Here is a 15,533-nt window from a genome sequence, read left to right as displayed (position 1 = left end):
TTTTTAAAGAGAAAGAACATTTAAAAATCTACTAGTAATAAATTTAATAGTTATAGAAAAACAAAGACCAAATGTGTTTCCTGTGTCATCAATGGAAAAGAATTGGAATTCAAGAAGGAATCCTTAGATTCCATCCAAACCCAGATATTGTCGTAGTCATTTCACCTGGGCTTTCTGGAGTCAGTTTTCCTTGGTTCCCTAATGAGCATCTTAAATATTTGTTTTCTTTCTTTGTATGATCTTCTTTGGATAATAATAAAGAAGTATACATACACAGCCCCACTCTGAAAAAAATAATGTTTCTAGGGAATAAAAGGTATTTCAGCAAAATTACATTTTATCAGTTTTGCAAGATTATTTTTGGTATACAGCCATAGTGTGTACTGCTGCATTTCATAAGACAATTTTGGCCATACTCTACACACTTCCATTTCCTCTCTTTAGTCTTCCTTGTTTCCTATTATCCTTTCCTTTTCCCCTTTCTTTGACCATTTTTCTCTCTCACTTTCAGGTCCTTACACATCATTTTATATATGTGCGAGAGCTCTTAGGTTCACAAACAATGGAAAACATGATGATCACTGTGTCAGGAGTACTTCACTTCACTTTATGATACACACTTGTCTTTATTTTACATATAATAACAATTTTATTGCTTTTATGGGTAAATAAAACTGCATACACAGACATACACAAACACACACACATATGTATGTATATACACATACACATACACATACACATACACATACACATACACATACACATACACATACACATACATATACATATACATGCCACATATTCCTTATCCATTCATTTGTCATTGAATATTTAGCCTGCTTTATAACTTGGCTACTGTGCATTGTAACACATAGACATGGATGTGATGGTCTCTGATGTATGTTGATGTAGAGTTCATAGAGTATATTTACCCAGATATGTTATAGTTGAATCACATGGTATCTGTACTTTTAAATTTTGTGATGCCTCCATAGTGATTTAAATTACAAGCCTGGCCAGCTTGTGTTCAATTAACAGGCTACAACTGCTCCTTTTTTCTTACATTTGCTAGCATTTGTTTTGAATTTTGAATGATAGTCATTCTTACTGGGGTAAAGAGTGTTAAAATATTTTTTTAATTTCATTTATTTGAAGGCTAAAAATATAAAATACAGTTTTATATGTTTATTGGTCATCTGCACTTTACTTTCTGAAAACAGTCTTTTAAATTCATTTCATCATTAATCAACTAGGTTGTTGAATTTATTAATATTTTGTGGGTTTTTTTTTCCTGAAATCCTTATACACTTTAGATGTCAATCCTCTGTCAGATATATACCTGGCAATGATTCTTTTCTCATTCTGTATGGTGATTTTTAATTCAACTAAAATTTCTTTATGCTGTGCATCAACTTTGTAATTCATCTGTATCATTTGCTATTCTAGTATAATTTCCTGAGCTACAGGAGTCTGTCCATAAAGACTTAAAGTGTTTTCTCTTACTTATTTCTGGTATTAAATTAAGGTTTTTGATTCATTTTTAATATTTTTCTTTGTTGTAAACAATAACAAGAGTTTAGTCTGTTGAGCATTAACCAAGGAACTGTTAATAGCTGATAGCTTCTGTGAGCAGGATCATATTTATTTCAGGGTGTGGCCTTTGTTAAGGTGAGCATGCTCCAGTGAATGCCTCCATACCCATTCCTATGTGGACAGCACAAATTGAACTCAATAGATTACTTAAAAAAAAAAAAGACAGAAGAGAGAGTGGTTAGAGTGCTTGTGAATCTTGGAGAATTTACCCGAGAGGTGTGTGCATAAATGTTATCAACTTTCTTCTTATGAAATTTTCAAAGAAGAAATTAAAGCACTTGTGGTTTTGTTTTGTTTTGTTTTGTTTTGTTTTGTTTTGTTTTGTTTTATTAAGGGAGGTATGTAGCTTCGCTCTTCTGGATGTGAATACCCAGGCTTTTTCTTTTGTTTGCTTCTTCTCTTCTCTTCTCTTCTCTTCTCTTCTCTTCTCTTCTCTTCTCTTCTCTTCTCTTCTCTTCTCTTCTCTTCTCTTCTCTTCTCTTCTCTTCTCTTCTCTCTTCTCCTCTCCTCTCCTCTCCTCTCCTCTCCTCTCCTCTCCTCTCCTCTCCTCTCCTCTCCTCTCCTCTCCTCTCCTCTCCTCTCCTTTCTTTTCTTTTTATCAGAAACATTAAACAGGCTGCCTTTTCTCAAATGTATGTTTTTGATATCTCCTTCTAAAATCTTTGTCTAAAAGTCTTTCATCACTATTTTAACATTTCATTTCTCAAGCATTTCACTACCTTGGATAGGTTTGTTTCTAGGTAATTTACAGCTGTTTTCCAAGTTTCCCTGGTTCACTTCCCAGAGACCCTAGAAGACAGGCCTGTGTGCAATTTGCCATCTTCTAAAAAAGACTAATTTATAATAGTAAATTAACTTCAATATTTATTTTTGCCATACATTGATTTTTATGCTATTAGAATATTGGTAGCAGGATTCATACTAGAGTAAGAATCTGGTTTCTTAGTTTTATTTAAGTATCTGTACTTCTGATATTTGCTATATAAAATTCACTATACTTTTGAAGTTATAAATATTATATGCAAATCAAACTGTCTGAGTGCTTTTGGAGTGTATAGACTTATTCTGGACAATTTAAAAGCAAGCTTTTGTTTAATTACTTGAATAAAATTAATGAATAAAATTAATGACTAAAATACAGTTGCTACTTTCAGGCTCATCTTTAGCAGTGGCTTGAATGTCTATTTAAACAAAGACTGCAGAGATTAGGTAACCATGGGGTAGGTGCAACGGGAGTGGTTGTCACAGGTTTGTGAACAGTGCAAGCACCAATATTTGTGCATAAGGAACACAGTCATGTTTTCATGAGTAGTCTATGAATTCAGTGAGAAATAACACTTCTAGATTTTGTAATCACTGATTTATTATCATTTCAGATGGCAATGCATCTTAACAGATTTGCAAAAGGTCATATCTGAGAAATTCCAATGTAATTTTAGCTATTTAAATTGTTTACTAGATGAAAAGTTTTAAGTTGGAATACTGCCTTGGCAGGAGACTAGAAAAAAAATGTAACTTCTAACCCAGCGGTACTTATCCTATCTTTGGATGTTTTCTGATTAAGTGAGATCCACGTTTTTTGTTTGGCTGACACTAAATTTCTTAGCCTCTGAAGACACTGTGCTTTCCTTTTGAAAATTAGTTTAAATTTAGATCGTGAATTCTGGAGAGTCATGGAACAGAGCAGCCTATTTACTGGTAGGACCCCTCAGAAAAAAGGCCTTCTCAATCTTCGCCTGACCAGAGACATGCCCTAAAGAAACATAGGCAAAATTTGCTCCATTGACTAATTTATTCATTTTAACTTTCCAATCACTGCCTCCACCTCCCAGTCTTTCCTCATAGTGTCCCTCCTCCCACCCTCCTTCCCTTCTTCTCTGAAAGGATGGGACCCTTCTGGATATCCTCCAACCTGGCACATCAGGTCTCTGCTGGGTTAGGCACATCCTCTCCCGTTGAGGCCAGATAAGGCACCCCAGTTAGGGGAACGGTTTCCACAGGCAGGTAATTGCTTTAGGGATACTCTCACTCCAGTTGTTGGGGCATCCACATGGGGGCCGAGCTGCACATCTTCTTCATATGTCCCAGGGACCTTGGTCTTAACTGTGTGTGCTCTTTGGAGGTGGTTCAGGCTCTGAGAGCTGTCAAAGTCCAGGTTAGTTGATTCTATTGGTCTTCTTGTGGAGTTTCTATCCCTTTCAGTGGGGAAAAGTTATTTTTAACAGTACTTTTTAACTTGTTCTAAAACTTTCTGCACCTCATTTGCCTGTTTCATACTTCATTTTAACCATAAGCTACTTAGTGGACACTCTGATAGCCATACACCGTTTTACAAGGCATACTTTTCCTTTGTGAACTTCTTAATATAGCTATATGGTTGTAGTTCAAATAATGATACATAATCCTTATAATAGGTGATGATAATAAGCTCAAGGTGACATAAAGTGGAAGGAAGAGGGTCCAGGGCCCCTTAGAAAAGCAGGGAGTGATTCCAGAAGGGGCCCTCATCCAGACAAAGACCAAGGAGATAAAGATACAATAGGAAATGATTTGCTGTAGGTCCTTCATTCAACATGAAGACTGCAAATGAGGAATAACTTGGAGTTTTGGGGAAGTTCAGGCAGAGCACATTCTGCTGTTTACCTCAGCATAGTATTTGTTTCCTAAAGATGTTTTGATACAAAGAACAACTCATTACAACTCACCTACAATCTCTATAGATATGATATATTATAATTTTGATTTTTATTTGTTGTTTGGTTGGCTTACTTTTGTCTGTGAAGTACATAAGTGAACCTAGCAATGTTTTTCAGTGTAGCATTGTGAAAGGCTGTCAATCTTTAGGTTTACACACCTCCCTGCTCTGCTTGCTACTGACTATGTGACTAAAGGCTAGTTATTATTTTAAGTTCCTGAGCTTAAATTACTTTATTACTGAAACAGAAAAAAAATACATTTTAGAGTCTTCTTGAGGACTAAATGATAAAATCTTTTAAAGGTGCTTAGAAGAGTATGAGGCTCAACTCTTTCCCTCAGTAGATAGTGGCCACTGTTGAGATGGTTGATATCAGAAGGCTCCACGGTAGCTTCCAAAGGAGGGAAGCAACCAACAGTTCTATCCATCTGTGATTACCATGAGCCACAATGATAGCCAGCTTGGTACATTAACAGTAAGGATAGAATAGTGACATCCATAACCTGGCAGTAACAACAGCTCTTTATTTGGACATAAAGGATGCCCAACAGAAGGGAAATCATTCCAGGTACTGGAATCCTATCTAACTACGCAGGACTAGTAAAGTCATAGACTTTGGAAGAGGACCTACAATTACCATGTTATGAAGCCAGCATTCTCCATAACTACACTCTAAGTATCTATTCACTATTCACAGATACGTGGGGTCTTCACTCCTCATCAAGAAAGCATCTCTTTGCAACAGACTGGGACCATTAAAGAAACCACACCTATTCAAAATGTAGAAGTCTAAAGTCTAGCTCCAATACATGAACCTATAAAAACAGTTTCTGCTCAGGAAACATTGAAGGAGAATGGGGTGAAAGAATGAATGAGAGAGCTAGAGAATCAGAGAGCTTGCTGAGGAGTTGTTTCTCTTAGTAATGTCAAAAGCTGCAGGCCTAAAGTCTCACCAACATGAATGCCTACAATTGAGCTTAACAATGAAAATCAAACTAGCAAGTCAAAGTGCTTGGGGAGAAAGCACACTAGACCTCAATCATGTGTGAAAAAAATACAGGCAACTAAAGAATAGTGAAAGAGGTAGTAGAAATGGATCAAGTGGAGGGATGGGGTTGCTATCCCACAGTCAAAATCCCTGTCCCAGAATTGTTCTTATCTGAAAGAACTGCAGGAACAAAAATGGAGAAGAGCCTGAGGTCCAGTGATAGGACCAAATTGGGATTCAGCTCAGTGGGAGGCCCAAAGTCCTGATACTATTACTCATGCTATGTTTACAAACAGAGGCCTATCAAGTCTGTCCTCCAAAAGGCCCAACAAGCGGCTGAAAGAGTCGGATGTAGTCAATGGACAGAAACTGGTGACCCCTGTGTTTGAATTAGGGAACTACTCCAAGAAGCTGAGGAGGAGGGTGACCCTATAGGAAGACCAACAATCTCAACTAACCTGGAACCCTGGGATCTCTCAGACACTGAGCAACCAACCAGGCAGCATATGCCAGTTGATATGAGGTCCCCAGTACATATATAGCAGAGGACTACTGGGTCTGGACTCAGAGAAAATGCACCTAGACATTGAGAGACTTGGGCACCAGGAGGTGGAGAGGTCTGGTGGCTAGGGGGTGGGGTGGGGTGTGTATGTGTGTGTGTTTGTGTGTGTGATGAGAAGGAGGTAGAGGGGAGGGGTGTGGAATGTGGAACAATCAGAGGGTGGGTCAGAAGGGGGATAAAGTCTAGACTGTAAAAAAAGATTAAAAAATAAATAAAAATAATAACAATTAAAAAAGAGAAAAAAAAAACACCTGTTATCTAATAATAAATTTTTAGCTTTGAAAGCATACATACAAGTAACATTAAAAAGACTGAGCAGGCTATATTTATGAATATATATATATTCATAAATATTAATGTTGTTACATAATTACACACACATGTGTATATAATTATGTAACAACATTAAATGAAAAAGTCATAAATTTGAGAGAAAACAATAGGTAACATTGTAGCATCTCAGAATGTTTGAAGGGAGGTATGGGAAAGGGAAATAATATAACTATTTTATAATCTGAAAAATTAATAAAAAACAAAAGTATATAAATTATATTGAATTTAATGAGTCATACAGTACTGAAAAGTTGATTTGTTGTTTGTAAATCACTGAGACTCCTGCATTAAGATTCTTGACAGTACTTTCCCTTTTTTTTTAAATAGCCAAAATCTCAAATCTTATCCAACATATTAATTGCTGCTCATCAGTTTATAAAGGAAGAAAATCCCCCCAATGAAGGAAACCATCCTGCAGAAGCATCGAGTAAAAGTCAGCAGAAACCCAAAGCCCTCCTTCAGAACAGCTCTGAGGTAAACTGAGGGAGACAAAGGAGGAGATTTCCTGTCCTACATGTGGTGACTGCCATTTATATCTTTTACCACAGATGCACATTTGGGGACATGATTTTATCATGTTGTTAGTTAATTTGTGATTGTTTCAGTAATTGAATATATTTAGACTATAAAAATTAATTCTAGGATTACTTTAATTCCACTGAAAATTGTTCTTTTTGGTGAAGCCATATGGCTTTTGTGCATTTTGACCATGCCAAGAACTGAAAGTTGAAGAGAAACATTCAAGTAAAATCCAGGATGCAATATAACAATTTTTTTATTACTTATAACTTGTATATGCTCAAAATATAACCGTTTAGGTGTCAGGCAGTTTCAACAGTATATAAAGGAAGATGGATACCAAATTCTGGCAGTTATTTAGATTAACTATTGATCACACAATGTGCTATATAAACTTTTATCTGCACACACACAAATGTATATACATGTTAGGGTTATATTTGCGGTCAGGGTTAGGGTTTGGGTTAGGGTTAGGATACATACATGTGTATATGTATGCACATATATCTGTGTATAGGTACATGTAAAACATTCATATAGATCATTTTCTTTTATAGAGTGAATTGAATGTGGTAGATTTATTGAGGAGAAGCAGGGGAGAGAATAAAAACCTCCCCAAAATGTGAAGTTTCAAGGAGAAGCATTCTCTTATGTTGACTCTTTGGCAAGAAACAAACCTCACATTCTGATTGATGTTATAATCCTCTTTCCTGGGTGGTACTTGTCTTTTTGCAGTAGCTCACTGACTGAGTTATTTGGCTAGTCACAAAGCTTTGATACTTGAGGATTAAGTGTGGGTTGAACTGAAGTCTCTTGACCTTTGCATATGTAGATAAGTGTTCAATTTCAGCATGATTTCTTCCTGCATAGGAACTAGGCTTGAATGTACCCAAAAAGTGGGAACTTTTACATGCATTTTTTTATAGATCTGCAGAAAATGTACTATGAACCATCATTGGATGAATTATAGTATATTTTGATGGCTATTCTCCCAAGGTCATCTCTCCCCAGCTCCTCTATGTCTCCCACCACACGCAATTTCATGCCCATTTTTCTCGCCTTCCCTAGAGAATATACAGGCCAATAAACCAAATAGCAGAATAAGACAAAGCAAACAAACAGAGAATAAGAAGAAAAGAAGAAAAAGTTAAGAATTGGGAGTCAAAACAATGTGTCTTTGGAAATGGAAACTGGATGGAAATGACTGTATATGACAGAAAAAGTTTGTGCAGAGCTACTAATAGATTTGATAGTAGCCTGAGTTGTTTGGGAGTTTGCATGAAGCCCTTTGGACAAACAGCTTCCTTCCTGGTCCAGGAGGTTTTACTTGGGGACAAGAGAAAAACAGTTGGGGTTTCATCTCCTCTGTTATTTGGTGGTTCCATTCAGAGTTACCTGATGAATGTATATATTTTAAGAAGCTTCTACTGTGTTAGGTTTCCATAGGACTCCTCAAATGGCCTCTCTTGTTAATTGACTCTCCCTGTCTTTCCCCTTTACTATTTAAGCCTTCATTTCCAGCATGTTTCTTTTTTCTAAAACTGCATTCATTTTCCATACCTTAGGATTTCCTTCCCTGCCCCTTAGTCCTTTACTAAATATTTAATTTCTGTGGTTAAATAGACACTAGCATGGTTCTTGATGACTTAAAAGAGATCATCCACATGTAAGAGAATACACATTTGTCCTTTGGCGTCTTGGTTATCTCACTCAAGATAAATTTTTATCTAGCTCCATCCATTTATCTGTGAAGTTAATTGTTGGGAGCCGCCCTCACATTTGCCATTATAAGATGGCGCTGACAGCTGTGTTCTAAGTAGTAAACATAATCTGCACACGTGCAGGGGCAGTTTTCCCGCCATGTGTTCTTCCTTGCCCGTGACGACAACTCGGCCGATGGGCTGCAGCCAATCAGGGAGTAATACATCCTAGGCGGAGGATAATTCTCCTTAAAAGGGACGGGGTTTTGCCATTCTTTTTCTCTCTCTTGTTCTTGCTTTTTCTCTCTCTTGCTCTTGCTTTCTTGTTCTTGTTCCTTTTCTCTCTCTTGCTTTCTTGTTCTTGTTCTCTCTCTTGCTCTCTTGCTCTCTTGCTCTCTGGCTCCTGAAGATGTAAGCAATAAAGCTTTGCCGCAGAAGATTCCGGTTTGTTGCGTCTTTCCTGGCCGGTTGCGAACGCATGTAATGATTCATTACTTTAATAACTGAATAATTTTCCATTGTCTTAGCATAAATGTATGTCATTTTAATTATTTCTTCATCTATTGATAGACATCTAGACTGTTTCCAATTTCTAAAAAATTACTGTTTTGAGTAAAGCAGCAATGAACATGGTTGAACAAGTGTCTCAATTGTAGGATGAAGCATATTTTGGGTTTATGTCCAAGGGTGTTATAGCTGGTTCTTGCGGTAGATATATTCTCATCTTCCTGAGTAAATGCCACACTAATTTCCATAGTGTCTGTACAAGTTTCCACTCCCACTAGCAATGGATGCATGTTCCCCTTTTCCCCACATCCTCACCAGCATGAACTGTCATTTGTTTTATTGATTTTAATCTTCTGACTTTTGTAAGATAAAAATCTCAAATTAGTTTGGGTTTGCATTCCCATGATGACTCAGGATGTTAAACTTCAAGTTTTTCTCAGCCATTTGAATGTTTCATCTTTTGAGAGTTCGCTATTAAGTAGAACCCTATTAGTACTGTTAGTATAGATTATTATTTTTATTGGTGTCCAATTTTTAAAAATTCTTTATACATTTTAGATATTAACCTTCTAAAGATGTATGATTGATAAAAGCCTTTCCCATTCTTTAGCCTGCCTATTTTTCCAAGTGACAACATTTTTTGTTTGTCTATTTGGTTTTTGTCACACAAAAAAATTTTCATTGTTATTAGGTTCCATCTGAAAATTCTTGATCTTAGTGGACTGCACTATTAGTGTCTTGTTCAGAGAGTCTGTGCCAATGAATTCACGGCTTTTCCTTATATTCTCTTCTATCAGACTCAAACATTTGTCTTCATGCTGAAGTTCTTGATCTATTAGAGTAAATTTTGTACATTGTAATAAATAAGGGTTTATTTAGAGTCTTACACATGTAGCCATCCAGTTTTACCAACAACATTTAAGAAGATTCTGTCTTTTCTCCAATGTATGTTTCTAGATTTTTCATAAAAAAATCAGGTATCCTAGGTATATGAAATTACTGTATCACTAGTTTATTCTAAACACCAACTTGTATGTTTCATGTCATTACCATATTGCTTTTATTATTGTACCTCAGCAGTACAGTTTGAGAGATCTTGGATGGTAATACGTTTAGAAGTTCTTTTATCCAGGTTCTCCAGTTTTGTTGAGTATAGCCTTTTGTAGAAGGATCTGATGGTGTTTTGGATTTCTTCAGGATCTGTTGTTATATCTTCCTTTTCATTTCTGATTTTGTTAATTAGGATGCTGTCCCTGTGCTCTCTAGTGAGTCTGGCTAAGGGTTTAATCTATCTTGTTGATTTTCTCAAAGAACCAGTTCCTCATTTGGTTGATTCTTTGAATAGTTCTTGTTTCCACTTGGTTGATTTCACCCCTGAGTTTGATTATTTCCTGCTGTCTACTCCTCTTGGGTGAATTTGCTTCTTTTTGTTCTAGAGCATTTAGGTGTGTTGTCAAGCTACACCAGCAAGATTTTGCTGAAAGGACCCTGATATAGCTGTCTCTTGTAAGGCTATGCCAGGGCCTGGCAAACACAGAAGTGGATGCTCTCAGTCAGCTATTGGATGGAACACAGGGCCCCCAATGGAGGAGCTAGAGAAAGTACCCTAGGAGCTAAAAGGATCTGCAACCCTATAGGTGGAACAACAATATGAACTAACCAGTACCCCCGGAGCTCGTATCTCTAGTTGCATATGTACCAGAAGATGGCCTAGTTGGCCATCATTGGGAAGAGAGGCCCCTTGGTCTTGCAAACTTTATATGACTCAGAATGGGGGAACTCCGGGGCCAAGAAGTGGGAGCAGGTGGGTAGGGGAGTTAGGTGGGGGAGGGTCTAGAGAACTTTTGGAATAGCATTTGAAATGTAAATGAAGAAAATACCTAATTAGAAAAAAGTTCTTTTATTAGTCAGTTTTTTTTTTTTTTTGGTTTTATTTTGTTTTGTTTTGTTTGCTTGTTTGTTTGATTGATTGTTTTTTTTAACCTTTTTTATGTACTGTGAAGATTTGTGTCAGAATTTTTATGGGGGATTACATTGACTCTGTAGATTGCCTTTAGTAGAATGGACATTTTTAATGTATTAATCTTACTGATTCATGAGAATAGATGATCTTTCCATCTTCTCATATCTTCTTCAATGTCTTACATTTTTAATACACAAACTTACTTGGTTAGAATTACTATTGAAGACATCAAGTCACAGCAGGACTAAGCTCATGTTCTCCCTGAGATTCCTGACAAGGCAGCCCAGCTAGGGGAAAGGGATCCAAAGATAGGCAATAGAGTTAGAGACAACCTCCACTCCAGTTGTTAGGGAATCCACATTAAGACCAAACTGCACAACTGCTGTATATGTGTAGGGGATGTAGGTCCAGCTCATATTTGTTTTTTGGTTGGTGGTTCAGTCTCTGTGAGCTCCTAAAGGTCCAGATAAGTTTACTCTGTAGGTCCTCTTGTGTGTCTTTGATGACTCAATCGATTTTTATTTGTTTTGCAAGTATATTTTTTTGAGAATTTTTACATCCATGTTCATAAGGAAAATTGGTTTGCAATTCTTGTTCTTTGTTAAAGTCTTTATGTGATTTAGGTATCAGAGTAGTTGTGGCCTCATAAAAAGAATTAGGCAGTTTTCTTCTCTATATTGTGAAACAATTTGAGGAGTATTAGTATTAATTCTTCTATGAAAGTCTGATAGAATTCTCTGTTGAATCAATTTGACCCTGGGCTTCTTGTGATTAGGAAGCTTTTAATTGCTACCTGTATTTTGCTGGGGATTATGAGTCTATTGAAATCACTCATTTGCTCTTGATTTAATTTTGTAAGGTCATATATATCAAGAAAATTATCTATTTCTTTTAGACATTCCAACTTGGCAGAGTGCAGATTTGGAAAGCATGTCCTTCTCTCTGAATTCCCTCAGTGTTTCTTGTTATGTCTCCCTTTTCATTATTACTTTATTAACTTGGATTGTCTCTCTAAATTTTTAAGTTAATTTATCAAAGGTTTTATCAATGTTAATGATTTTCTCAAAGAACCAACATTTTGAGTTGCACTGCTTCCTCCACTTTGATGAAATTGATTGGTCATTTTATTTACTGGTTAAGGGAAGATACTATATTCTAACCATGTACTAATGATATCATATAAAACAGTATACACCCAAGATTTATCCCATGGGGTCTATAGAATAAACTGTTTAAGAAATAACCTAGTGGAGAAAAGAAACAAGCAAGCAAATAGAAAAGAGGTCTCAGAAGAGTTAGTCATTGCCACTATTCCCAGTGGAGAACTCTGTAGGAAGGTGATATTGGAGAAATTGAATGGTATGAGCAAAATGGCTGTGAAAACCTATGCAAAGGACTCACAAATCGTGTAAAGTCCTGATGAACAAATGTACATAATATTTCTCGGTTCTACAAGATCCTAAGGTTAGCTGGAACAGTGAATAATAAAGAAAAGAGGTGGTGAGAGTATAGGACAAGGAAGGAGAAGGTTCTTCAGAAATTTTGCAGATGCTGATAGAAACATTGTATTTCAGAGGATCAAAAGGTTTTCCACACACTGACAGCATGAGGTTTATGTTAGAACATGTAAAATTACAAACACATACATCTATACTCATGTGAGTTGATGTGACTTCATGCCTATAATCCTGTAATTCAGGAGTTCAATGTAGATACATCTCAAGTGTGAGACAAGTCTGGTTACATAGAGAATGAGAGGCTATCTCCTAACAGACAACTGCTGTAATGCGAGAAGGTTGCAAGTAGCAGAGGATTGGTCAATGAGAATGTAGAAGTGATGAGCAAGGATAAAATGAAGTTATCAGATTTAAAGGCTTTTCCAGTGTTATCATCTGAGCCAACCATTTATAACTGCTAATAAAGTTTTCAGGAAAACAACAGAGCATTTAAATGTCTGCTACATAAAAACATATTCTTCTGAGTTTAATGCATCCTTTTTTTTCATGTCCTGATAAGATGCAGGAAATTTAATAAGCAAGTCTTTGTTACATTTTAACTGGTTAGGTAGGAGCTACAGCCTCAGAAGGAGGAGAAGGAGAAAACCCAAGGTGCAAGGTCATGTGGGAAATGCCTTTTGATGAAGAAGCATCTGCCCAGTCCTTCCGAGAAGCCTTGACACAGTGGCGAGCTGGGCATCAGGAGGAAAACAAGGAGGAGGAAGTGCATGCAAAAAAACCAGGTATGGACACTGCTCACAGCATCATTGAACATGATAGAAGTGTCTTCATTTCTTTCCACTCCTGATAGTACAAATGTGATGCTTAAAACCAATAAAGAGCAATTTGCTAGAGCTTCCCAAGGGAGATTAATGTACACACTAGGCACTCAGTGGTGAGTCCTTTATTATTTTTCAAGCATGAAGTTGGTCATGGGGGGATATTTTCCTTGTTTTCTTATGTAAATTCAGATCATGGGATGAATGGAACATTGAAGTGTAAACTTTTCTTTTCCTACAAGGAAACAGTGGTTAGAAAACTGTTTCATTTGAGATCTACTGTTGCAATGAATCAGGTTGGCAGAATCTATGGGGCAGGTAAGCAAAGGACACTTTGTATGCCTTAGATCAGTAAGTTTCTTTTCAGTGTGGACAAATCTCCAACAAAGCAACCTAAAAGGGAATTTATTTTGGCTCACAGTTGGAGACAATAGAAACCATCAAGGTAGGAGAAATACAGCAGCAGGTGGCTCCAAAGCAGCAGGAGCAGATGGCTGGACTCCTCATTTCTTACATCACTGTAAAGCAGGCATGAGGCCAACACTGGAAGTAGGTGCTAGTATAAACCACACAGCATGCCTCCCTGTGAATTACTTCTTATGGTGAGGCCTCAATCTCCCAAAATGTACTGCCTCCAAAATAACACCATAAATAGGAAGGATGGAGGGACAAATGTTTGCATATAAACCTTAAACCACAAATTGAAGGTTGAACCTATGACCACAATGAACCTCATAGGAAGAATAGAACTGTGTTTGACATAATTTTATTTTTGCATTTATAAAAGCTGTTTCTCTTCAAGATTTTAGTCTTAGTTTTTGGTTCATATAAAAATAATGGGTCTCTTTATGACATATCCATATAAACTGTGATGGCTAGTTTTTGTGTCAGCTTGATACAACTTTAAATTTTTGAGAGGAAAAAAAACTCAGTTGAGCAAATGCCTCTATTAGATTGGCCTGTAAGGCAGTGTACAGGGTGTTTATTAAATTAGTGATTGACATAGGGAGGTCCATTCCATTGTGAATGGGGCTATCTCTAAGATGGTCCTATAAGAAGAAAATATATAATAGTATAGATAAATAAATAAATAAATAAATAAATAAATAAATAAATAAATAAATAAAATGTAAAAAAGGAGGTTGAACAAGTCACAAGGAACAAAGAACTCAGCAATATTCTTTCAGGACCTCTTTCTCAGTTCAGATTTCCTGGTTTCTTTCCTGTTTGTGTTCTTTCCCTGACTTCCTTCAATGATATACAGTAAAGTATAAGTGAAATAAACTCTCTCCACTCCAACTCACTTTTAATTATGGTATTTCTTTGCAGCAATAGTAACCCTAAAACACCCTGGATATTAGCAGAACTTAATCAGGATATGCAATGAAACAAAAGGCTATGCTCAGAACGTCAGGAATATTGCTAAATTTTAGCTTTGAGTTTGTAATGGATTATTGCACATAAAGTGAAAGACCAAGCCTTGTTTTAATTCTCTCTCCTATTGGGTGCATTGGAAATATGAATACAGTATTGACTTATTTCCTTAGACATAAATATTGAAAGTATCTTACACTGCAAGTCTTAGAGGTGGTATAAAAATCCATAAGTTAGTACCTAAGTAATAGTTTATATGCTACAATGAAATGCCTAAAATACCTGTTTTGGGGAATTATGAAAATGTTGTCATCAATCCTCATTCAGTGAAAAATATAGTGTTCAAAGATGATTCAGACCATCATAAAGTTTATCCAGCTAACCACATTTGCTTTGAAATGCTATATTTTAACAGAAAACGTACCACAACATTTACAAATGAAAAGACCCTCTCTACTACAGAACTTGATAAACATTTACTGTAAGCAGCTTCATGTCGCCAGTCTTCTGAATAGAGAACGAAAAATGTCAGAGACAACACATGAATGAATGAGTTAATGTGCTGCAATAAAACCTTATATTCATGAACACAAATTCAGTGATAGAAAAACAAGTCACATTTAAACTACTAGTTCTCCTGGGGTAATCCTTGACTCAGTAAATTCTCTTTTTCTGTCCCTAGATATAACAAGAAAGAGAGGTACTATTTATGTTTTTCCCCTATGAGCTGTATGAGTTCTGCTCACATCGAGGATGGTTTATGGTAACTATTGCTTCAATGAAACACTGTGACCGAAAGTGAGTTGGAGTGGAAAGAGTTTATTTTTCTTACACTTTACTGTTTAGCATTGAAGGAAGTCAGGGCTAGGATGTTCCTTCACCATTTACTTACATTATCTCTCTGGCTTTGTAGCATTGTGAAGACTGAAATACCTTGGTTTCCTTCTACCTACCAATAGCCAGTGATTGGCCATTAGATGGATGTCATTAGGGTAATGGGTTGATACATAGAATGGTTATA

At 36.5% G+C, this 15,533-nt stretch overlaps 1 protein-coding gene across 7 annotated transcripts in view; it reads left to right on the top strand.

The window, feature by feature from the left end:
• The window catches only part of Zbbx (zinc finger, B-box domain containing), a 127,156-nt gene that overhangs the window by 46,325 nt on the left and 65,298 nt on the right, over positions 1-15,533 (top strand). For all 7 annotated transcript variants that reach the window (XR_003954303.1, XM_006501258.1, XM_011240063.1 and 4 more), the window contains 2 exons: positions 6,502-6,648; positions 12,928-13,102. Coding sequence is in view for 6 of the 7 variants with exons in the window: in XM_006501258.1 (XP_006501321.1) it covers positions 6,502-6,648; positions 12,928-13,102 (322 nt within the window). In the remaining variant the exon portion in view is untranslated. The remainder of the gene's footprint in view (positions 1-6,501; positions 6,649-12,927; positions 13,103-15,533) is intronic.

Source organism: Mus musculus, chromosome 3 (assembly GCF_000001635.26).
Source record: "Mus musculus strain C57BL/6J chromosome 3, GRCm38.p6 C57BL/6J".
NCBI lineage: Eukaryota > Metazoa > Chordata > Mammalia > Rodentia > Muridae > Mus > Mus musculus.
Note: the sequence above shows the minus strand (reverse complement) of the source record. Positions and strands in the feature narration are given on the sequence as shown.